This window comes from Sinocyclocheilus rhinocerous, unplaced genomic scaffold, assembly GCF_001515625.1.
Source record: "Sinocyclocheilus rhinocerous isolate Xijiao unplaced genomic scaffold, SAMN03320098_v1.1 scaffold834, whole genome shotgun sequence".
NCBI classification, from domain to species: domain Eukaryota; kingdom Metazoa; phylum Chordata; class Actinopteri; order Cypriniformes; family Cyprinidae; genus Sinocyclocheilus; species Sinocyclocheilus rhinocerous.
Genome location: NW_015645089.1, coordinates 1191079 through 1201460, shown reverse-complemented (window position 1 = coordinate 1201460; position 10382 = coordinate 1191079). Strand labels below are relative to the sequence as shown.

At 36.0% G+C, this 10382-nt stretch overlaps 1 protein-coding gene across 1 annotated transcript in view; it reads left to right on the top strand.

The window, feature by feature from the left end:
• LOC107705759 (zinc finger B-box domain-containing protein 1-like) overlaps nucleotides 1-10382 on the top strand; it is a 66174-nt gene that overhangs the window by 22819 nt on the left and 32973 nt on the right. The window contains exons 9-10 of the mRNA XM_016509214.1: nucleotides 1679-1790; nucleotides 7238-7389. Of these exons, the coding sequence (XP_016364700.1) occupies nucleotides 1679-1790; nucleotides 7238-7389 (264 nt within the window). The remainder of the gene's footprint in view (nucleotides 1-1678; nucleotides 1791-7237; nucleotides 7390-10382) is intronic.

The following is a 10382-nucleotide window of genomic DNA, read 5'->3' as shown; positions in this document are numbered from 1 at the left end:
AGAGCTCTCTGACCCTCCCATAGACAGCAAGGATCCTTACACGATCAAGGCTCAGAAATGTAGCAAGGAGATCGGTAAAATAATCCATGTGACATCAGTGGTTCAACCGTAATTTTAAGAAGCTACAAGAATACTTTTTGTGCGCAAAGAAAACAAATTCAACTTTGACTTTATTCAACAATTTGTTTCCTCCACATCACCCTATAGCGCCATTTTGGAGAGTATCACATACGTAAACAACGTATGTACGCGGATACGTTGTTTACATTCAGATCAAAGCGTAAACAACGTAAACAGTGTATCCTCGTATGGTGCTGCTGACACAGAACAGCATACGTTGTTTATGTACTGTGTGTGATACTCTCCAAAATGGTGCTATAGGGTGACACGGAGGAGACGAATTGTTGAATAAAGTCGTTATTTTTGTTTTCTTTGCACACAAAAAGTATTCTCATAGCTTAGTAACATTACAGTTTAACCACTGATGTCACATGGACTATTTTACCGATCTCCTCGCTACGTTTCTGAACCTTGATCATGTAAGGATCCTTGCTGTCTATGGTAGGGTCAGAGAGCTCTCGGAATGCATCAAAAATATCTTAATTTGTGTTCCGAAGATGAACGAAGGTCTTACGGGTTTGGAACGACTTGAGGGTGAGTAATTAATGACAGAATCTTTATTTTTGGGTGAATTATCCCTTTAAGCAAGAGCTGTCTGTTTCTTTTTCTTTTCCATTTTAATTTGAAATAATAATAATTGCATTTCATTTACATTTATATGTATTACATTCATAAATAAAGAGTATATTATCATAATAAGATAATAATATAATAGTAAAAGAATATTTATTTTATTTAAATGCCATTTTTAGAATTTTATCCATTCATTCATTTGCGCAAAACTTGTGCCACAATGCTACCAATGCATTTTGCTCACACACACACACACACACACACACACACACTCTCTCACACACATATGAATTCACATGAAGTACCTTATAGTTCATATAAGGTACTTCATATACAGTCATTACTTATTTACGTAGTTACATAACATTCACAATCTACATATTATATACTGCAGCTATAGTAAGAGTAGTATGCTAGCCTGTTGTTCCAAACATATCTTTAATGTATTGTTGGGGTTTAAAGCTGAATAGGACAGCTGTTCTTACAATGGAATGGTCAGATTACACTGCAGCAAACTAAAGTTAGTCCTTATCATGTGTCAGACTCCTTGTGTTTGTTCTTCTCTCTCTCTCTCTCACTTCCCTTTCTGTACTTGGCTAGCAGGAGTCTCACCCGCTGCAGTGCTGCTTGGCTTGTGCTCACCGTGATAATGACTGCTGTGTTAAGGGGGTTTCAAATGCACTGAAGTCTAACCGCCCTTTATATTCTCACAATACAGCAAAATAACTCTCAAAACAAAGACGGAATTATGTCTATAGTACTGCTTGAATTCTGCACCAGACAGCTTATTTCTCTCATTTAGTCTCACGAGTCTGTGTTTAATAAAAATTCTTTAGTGGTTTGCTTGAAGCTGATAAGAAATCGGGTTATAAGTGTCTGATCGACTGCTAGGCCGCATATACACTGCAGGTAAATAGGGCTATTTTCCTGTTCTGTACACACACCGTTTGGACTGAAGACTTGATTGGTTTCACTTTCTCTCTAGTGTCTGTGATGGAAACACAAACAGAGAAAGGATCCCAGCAGTTAATTCATGTGGAGTTCAAGGAGGACACTTTGAGCTACATGGAGAAACTCCTCCTGAAAAAACACCGCAGGTTAGCGCTTGACACCTCGCACTTTATAACCGAACAGACACACGTTGAATAAGAGCATTACAAGCTTCATTTACCTTCCCAGGCCCCAATTAAGGTCCATTTAAGATCAATTAATGACTTATGGCTGCTAATTACACAGCCTCACCTTTAAGTTGTGCCACCGCAGAGTCACTTGAATTTACTGAGCTAATCAGCCCCAAAGCAGTCTTGTGGTATTGCTTTAACTTTCTGAAATCTTCTTTAAACAAACACACTGGCACTCAAACCTGGGCTGCCTAGTTTTGGGCCATTTTAAGGCATCATAGGCACACTTCTAACATGAAGCCTGTTCCAAATTGTAGGCAGCAACATGCTGCCTTCCAAGATGCCTTATTTTGGTATTCTAAGGCAGCATAGAGTGCAACAGCCGGGTTCCAGAAGTAAAAAATAAATTTATTTTCTTCATAGGGAAATTGATTTTTAATGATAACTTATAAACCTTTAAAGACAAAGCTGTTGTGAGCTCTGAGGTTGTTAATCGATGATATGTGCTTTTATTGAAGACATCTGTTCAACTAATTTTTTTAAATCATCGTGTTTAAAAACTAATTTGCGGTTAAAAAATTACATCACCCATGATGCTGTACAGAAAATTCCACCAATCAGAGAGAGTTGCGGGCAGTAGTTGCAGCCAGTTAATTGCAGCAAAACACTGTTTAGGTCCGCCCACTCCCATGAAGCATTGCAAATGATGTGATTGAGTTGGTCTGCCTACACTCTCAGAATACTTAAATATTTGTATTTATATATATGTATGCATATTTTTTAATAAACTTAAAATATATTGTTTCTTTAGATATAATTAACAACTTTAAATGAATAATTTTATATTTCACCATTGTTTTTAATTTTTATTATGTCATTCACAGTGTTTCATGGGATTGTAGTTTTTGTACTTTTGTACCTTTTTTGTCCAATTTTCAAATACATTTTTGCTTCAGTCAAAGTTTGTAATGTTGTGATTCACCTTGTAACTGTTTGTTTTGGTTCATGGCTTATAATGCTTTAATGAAGACATTTTTAAAATCCCTATGGGAGAAATTAATGGAAAAAGTACTTACAAACACACTGAAAAATTGGGCAGACACTAATGCACTCTTTTAGAGAATACAATCCCAGAATGCATTGCGATAACCTCAATTAAAAAATTATCCAAAATCGATGAAGTGAGAGAAACGTAATTGAAGATATTTAAATTATACAGAAATAAAATAAAATGATAAATATTAGATGATAAATCCAAACCTCAAAAATAGAAATTGGCCACTGAAATAATTTGATGTTAAAATAATAAAATGACTAAAACTGAAACTTAAAGAATAAATTAAAGCTAAGAAACAAAAACAAATAAATAACAAAATAACCAAAATGAAAATTAAAACTGAAAAAATAAAAGCTGAAGCATTAATAAAGACTGTAGTAGTAAATAAATAATGCTAAAATAACACTGTGCAATACATTCTAGATCAGTCATTAAGAAGGTTCTGTTTCAGTTAGGGTGCTGCCTTTGAAGACAGCCACCTATGTAGGCAGCACATTAAGTTTTGAAACAGAGCCATTGAAACGGTTGTTCTGCCCCCCAAAAGATTGCGATGCTCGCCTACGAAATGAGAAAGCCTGACAAAAGCAAGCAAAACACACAAACACAGTATCTGTAAACCCTCCTAAGCGATTTGAACCGCATCGCAGGCTTCTTGAGCGTTATGGTATCTGTGGCAGCAATGGTATTTAGGTCGGCTATTCAAGAAGGGTCTAATTGTGAATCCATCAAATTGCCTTCTTTTGAGGCCAGGTGTCTGAAGAATCACGGAACAGGAAGCTGGATTTTTGCAGCATGTGCGTGTGTGTGTTTGCGTTCTGTGGGAGGAGGGCAGACGCGTGGCCCAGGGCTGCAGCTCACACTCTGGAGGAATGGAGTGTGTGATAGGGGTGTCTAATCCCTTCATACACTCACAAACACACACACACGCACACACAATGAGGAACACAGGTTGTCCTGCTGAGGCAGCAAGAGTTGGCTTCAGGAAGTGAGACGAGAGCACAACGAATAAAAGAGAAAGAGACTTGTGTTCAGGAAAAGACAGAGGGTTGATGGCTTTTCTGCTAATGTGTTTGTATGGTAAATCACCAGGAAAAGGTTTAAAGGACTAAACCTGTGGGTCAGGGGAATCTGGCTGAGCAGAGATTTACTCTCGAACGGGAAGTCTGGGTCATCAACTTCCTACAGCCGCTTTCATTTGTTATTGGATTGAAATTATGTCGCTTTCCTTGTATGCACCGAAGAGAGAATAGTACACTCTTTGTATGCTCTGTTGAAATAGCATTTACATTTAACTTTAATAATATGACATAAGTTTGGGGTCAGTATTTTTAAAGAAATAAATATTTTTTATTAAGCAAGGATGATAAATACATATATAATGTTATAAAAGATTTCTGTTTCAAACAAATGCTGTTCTTTATAAATAATCCTGAAAAAATGTATCATGATTTCCATAAAAATATTAAGCAGAACAACTTCTTGAGAAGCCAATCAGCATATCAGAATGATGTCTGAAGGATCATGTGACACTGAAGACTGGATTAATGATGCTGAAAATTCATCTTTGCATCACAGGAATAAATTACATTTTAAAATGTAATAAAATATTTTTAAAGAGTCTTCTTTAAAAATATGAGTTTTACTATTATCACAGTTATATATGCTGCAAGAACATCTAGGTTTTTGCTATAAATATTTAAGTATTCATATATAAACAAACTATGGCAAACAGGTTTTTCTTGCTTTCAGCATAAACCTCAAAACTTTTAGACCTTAAGATCTCATTTTGCTTCTTAGAGTAAATTTGTTTTGTTTCAAGGATATTTATACTAGAAAACAAGAACAATATGTGACCCTGGACCACAAAACCAGTCTTAAGTCGCTGGTAGTTTTTCCCCCACTTTCAATTGTTTAAATTCAATTGAAAGGTTAGATTTTTATTGATTTTTTTAAAATGAAAGATCACAAGGATAAACAGTGCAATTTTATTTTCCACAGCCTTTTTTGCTCATATTTCCCCATTTTTTTCTTGCTAGCATTTAAAGGGTTAGTTCCCTCAAAAGTGAACATTCTGTCATCATTTACTCACCCTCAAGTTGTTGCAAAGCTGTATGAGATTATTTCTTCTGTTGAGCACAAAAGAAGATACTTTGAAGAGTTTTAGTAACCAAACAGTTGATGGTAGTCAATGGCTAGCCAAGTCAATGGCTACCGTCATCAGTTAGTAAATGTGAACTCTCCCTCAAAATAGGATTGATATTTTAAAACATTTTTATATATATTTTTGTCACTGGAAACTTGGACAAAGGATGATAAGGAATAGTGGGTGACCGGTCATGTACATGCTGCGATTCACATAGACCCGTACAAGTGCACTCTCTCCAAAAAGTTGGAGAAATGAGCTGTAAGAGTCACTGCAGAGGGCAGCTTTCCTCTCTCAGCCGGCAGCTCGGATCCATCACTGCGTCCCTGAAGGGTAATCACAGAGCTCTTATTACACTGGAGGGATGGCGATGGTCTGACAGAGCACTCCGACAGCTGATTGAGAGAAGTTTCTAGGTGCTGCTGGGAGGCCAGTTGATCACAGCTGTCAAAGAACTGACCACCTTTAGCTTTTCCCAAACAGCCCCATGATGAGCGCCGTCTCTCTTCATCGGCACCAGCCTGAGCCTGTCGCATCTTTTCTAAAGCCCGTCTCCATGTTGCTCACGCCCAAAACACTTTTCAGTCACTTTTTCGAATGCAAAGCTGTCTTTCTGGTGGTTCGTCTGATTTGGATTCTGCTGGTTGGTCATTACCTGTTCAGTCTGTCGACAGCTTTTCTTGATTCAGCCTGCATTTAAAAACATGACACGACATTCACAAAATCATTTCACTTTTGTAATGTGACATTTTTCTGACTGCAACACTGTAAAAATGATATGGGCTGCATTTCCCAAAAGCTTTGTAAGCCTAAGAAGTTCGTAAAAACGATCGTACGACTGATCTTAATATTACGGTCTGTTTCCCAAAAGCATCGTAAGAAGACAGATTTATTCGGTCACCAGCAGGACAATCGCCAGATTGTCTTTAACTTCATTCAAGTGCAATGTGATTATAATATAAAGTTTTGATTGTACTTTATTGTACACTTTATTACTCGTTTTTAAATTTTTTTAAATTTTTTATGAATTTATAAATGAAATAATTAAAAAGGGTAGAAAAAATTGAAATGCACATCTAAATTGAATGACTGAACAAAAAAAATTGATAAAAGAAGTAATGTAGGAAATATGCTTCATATAATATAATATAATATAATATAATATAATATAATTGTTATTATATCCGAATTGTCTGGAACGCAGCATTAGATTAACATTTCAATAAACGAGCGTGTACTACAATTACGAGCCATTCTATAAGGTGACATTTCAGCACTTGACAAACGGATAGCAACTCCTAAGTAGCACTTAAAGCACGGCTACGTGCGATTGCGTTAAGTGCATTTTGGGGAAACGCACGTGAAACAATAACGAACGATCGTAAAATGACTTGTAGAAAATGCTCTTAAGCTCTAAGATCAATCGTTATCAAGAAACGCAGCCATGATCTAAGTTATGGCAATTTATGTTTACATTACTTTAACTCATCAAAATAAGCAACTGCAAGTTTTTTAAGTTATATGAAATTCAACTAGATTTTTTTAGTTGGTTTAATGTCATTTAAGTTGAAATGACTTGTACAACCAAGTTGATTATACTTAAATTAAGGCAGCAACTGAACAGGGCTGCATTTCCCAAAAGCATCGTAAGCTGAAGTTGATTGTAAAAACGATCGCACGCATCATCTTAGACTTGCGGTCCGTATCCCAAAACCATCGTAACTTAAGTAGTTCTTGAAAATCTTCGTAGATCTACGAGTGCTCTGGAGTAATAGTAAATCCCTACATGCATCGTAAGAAGATATAATTATGAGGTCACCTGCAGGACAATCGGCAGATTACACCTTTAACTTTATTCAAGTGCAATGTGATTATAATTAAAGCTTTTGATTGTACTTTTTTGCAGTGGTGTAGTCTACGTGATACGCAGGTATACGCTGTATACCCACTAGGAAAGGTCAAGGATTTGCGTATACCCACTTAAAAAAGCGTGCGGATACGTAACAACATCGTTTTGTGAAAGATCTTTCACACGTTCATTCATAAATTCACCCTGTCTGTGTCGCGAAGCACCGACTTTTTGATAATCATGCTGTGTTTCTTTTGACGACTATTGCTATTGTGCAACTCTTGCACAGCATTGAGTGTGCAAGCTTGAAATGAATTAATGTGAATCACTAAAGGAGATATGAAATGATTACACTCTTTGAGTGTTTTCGTAAGCCTGCCCCTGAAGCTGCTGCTGCTTCGGGTGACGCTGCAAACAGATGACAGGAACGTTAACATTATAGAAACGACAGAAAATGAACCAGATAAGGCTGATATTATCCTACGCGGTACAGAAAATGAGGCTGATGTTATCGTAGCGCTACCTGGTACGTCAAAGTAGCATATACCTTATCATTAACGTAACTGTAACAGCAGGGGATTGTTGGCATGTAAGAACAATGAGTGATTTCAATAAACAAAAAGTTAATATTAAGTGACTTACATTGTCTGACTATAACAGTATTGCCTGATTTTGCTCTATTTTGTCAACTAAAATAGTTTCAAACAAACTCACAACTGAGCCGCTGCACATCTCCATTCAAACACAGCGTTGTTTTGTTTATGAATGAATCTGCGTTTTTAAACTAATCTAGTGAGTCGATTCAATTACCCATTCATAAAGACAGTCACGTGCTTTGTTCCAGAATGAATCAGCCATTCGAACGAATCAACTGAGTGAATGATTCAGTGATAAAATCAGTAACTTGCCGCCACCTGTGCATGTTTCACTCGGATTACATAATCTGAGAATATTTGTTTTCCATTTGAATTGGTTCATTTGAAAGTAGACATTTCACTCTCTATAGATATATTTTAATGTCTGTAAGGCAAAGATATACACGGAGTTTCGCGCTCGAGTTCACAGACCGAGATGGCAGAAAGCGCATCCTGTTTGCTTTCATTATTTTACAAAAGCACGTTTTGTTGTTATTGTGAGTGCACACAAATAAACATAGAGTCTTTACAGATTTGAAAGATGTATTACTCTTATCTGTATGACCAAAAATTACGGAGTAGCCTATTTTAAGAGCAAGTGAGCGCCCCGGCGCCTCCATCTGTCCTGGAGTGAGCGCTAATGTTCAGCTTCCACAAAGACACTTGAATAGCGGACATAGGCTAACATTAGATTGAGCGGCCATGTAAAGTTGCTAATAATTACATATTTCAGAATCAGATGATAAGCCATATTTTTGGTGGATGATTGATAGGCGAGCGTTTGGATGTCCTGCCGGATGTACTGTATTACCATAGATCAGCCGTTAACGATCTGCGTGACTTTGCCAATGTGGATTTTTTCTTTCTGCGACTAAGCGACTAAAAAAATTTTGATCGACCAAGCCTCTTCTGGTCGATTAACTATTAGTCGACTATTAGGGGGCAGCCCTAATTATATTATATTATATCTGAGCTGTCTGGAACGCAGCATTAGGTTAACATTTCAATAAACGAGCGTGTACTACAATTACATTGACATTTCAGCACTTGACAAACGGATAGCGACTCCTAAGTAGCACTTAAAGCAGGGCTACGTGCAACTGTGTTAAGTGCATTTTTGGCAAACGCACGTGAAACAATAACATACGTTCATAAAATGACTCGTAGAAAATGCTCTTAAGCGCTAAGATCAATCGTTATCGAGAAACGCAGCCCTGAAAGTTTTTAAGTTGAAATATTTTTTTATGCTGAAAAGAATATGCTGCAAGAATTTAGTAAAATCATTAAATAATTGTTTCTGTTATTTTTCCCCCGATGTCCACAGCCTTGTTTACTTTATCAGAAAAAAACCCCACATTATTTCAAAATTGGAAAATTTGTTATACTTCACCATTCAAAAGTCTTAAGCTCACCAAGGCTGCATTTATTTGATCAAAAATATAGTAAAAACAGTAACTGAAAAACAGTGAATTTTTTTTCAGGCTTCTTTGATGAGTAGAAAGTTCAAAAGATTTTTTTTTTTAATGGAATAAATATAAAAAAGTATTCCATTTATATATAAAAAAAAAAAAAAAAAAGCTGTAACATTATCTCTTTACTTTTGTTAAAAGTATTCAAATCTTACTGACACCAAATCTTTAAACAGTAGTGTATTTTAAAATATTATGAAAACATTTTTTTTTCTTTAAGTGATATGCATGAATTAATTATGCACAGATGGGGTATTTATTCAGAAAATAAATAGGCAAACATTTTGATTTAATGTCTTGAAAAAATACATTTTCACAGGGCGTGGACTGAAATATAAATGTAGAGATCTGTCACTCTGTATTATGTATAAATACGTTCATACTGATCATTGAGCTGATTTAATTTCAGTTTAACTCTTAACATAAATCTGTTTTGCTGCATCTCTGATTTGCAGCAGAGCGGATGGAGCTGCATAAATACTTTACATCTCTCTTCATGACCACAAAGACACTTGAATAGCGGACATAGGCTAACATTAGATTGAGCGGCCATGTAAAGTTGCTAATAATTACATATTTCAGAATCAGATGATAAGCCATATTTTTGGTGGATGATTGATAGGCGAGCGTTTGGATGTCCTGCCGGATGTACTGTATTACCATAGATCAGCCGTTAACGATCTGCGTGACTTTGCCAATGTGGATTTTTTCTTTCTGCGACTAAGCGACTAAAAAAATTTTGATCGACCAAGCCTCTTCTGGTCGATTAACTATTAGTCGACTATTAGGGGGCAGCCCTAATTATATTATATTATATCTGAGCTGTCTGGAACGCAGCATTAGGTTAACATTTCAATAAACGAGCGTGTACTACAATTACATTGACATTTCAGCACTTGACAAACGGATAGCGACTCCTAAGTAGCACTTAAAGCAGGGCTACGTGCAACTGTGTTAAGTGCATTTTTGGCAAACGCACGTGAAACAATAACATACGTTCATAAAATGACTCGTAGAAAATGCTCTTAAGCGCTAAGATCAATCGTTATCGAGAAACGCAGCCCTGAAAGTTTTTAAGTTGAAATATTTTTTTATGCTGAAAAGAATATGCGGCAAGAATTTAGTAAAATCATTAAATAATTGTTTCTGTTATTTTTCCCCCGATGTCCACAGCCTTGTTTACTTTATCAGAAAAAACCCCCACATTATTTCAAAATTGGAAAATTTGTTATACTTCACCATTCAAAAGTCTTAAGCTCACCAAGGCTGCATTTATTTGATCAAAAATATAGTAAAAACAGTAACTGAAAAACAGTGAATTTTTTTTCAGGCTTCTTTGATGAGTAGAAAGTTCAAAAGATTTTTTTTTTTAATGGAATAAATATAAAAAAGTATTCCATTTATATAAAAAAAAA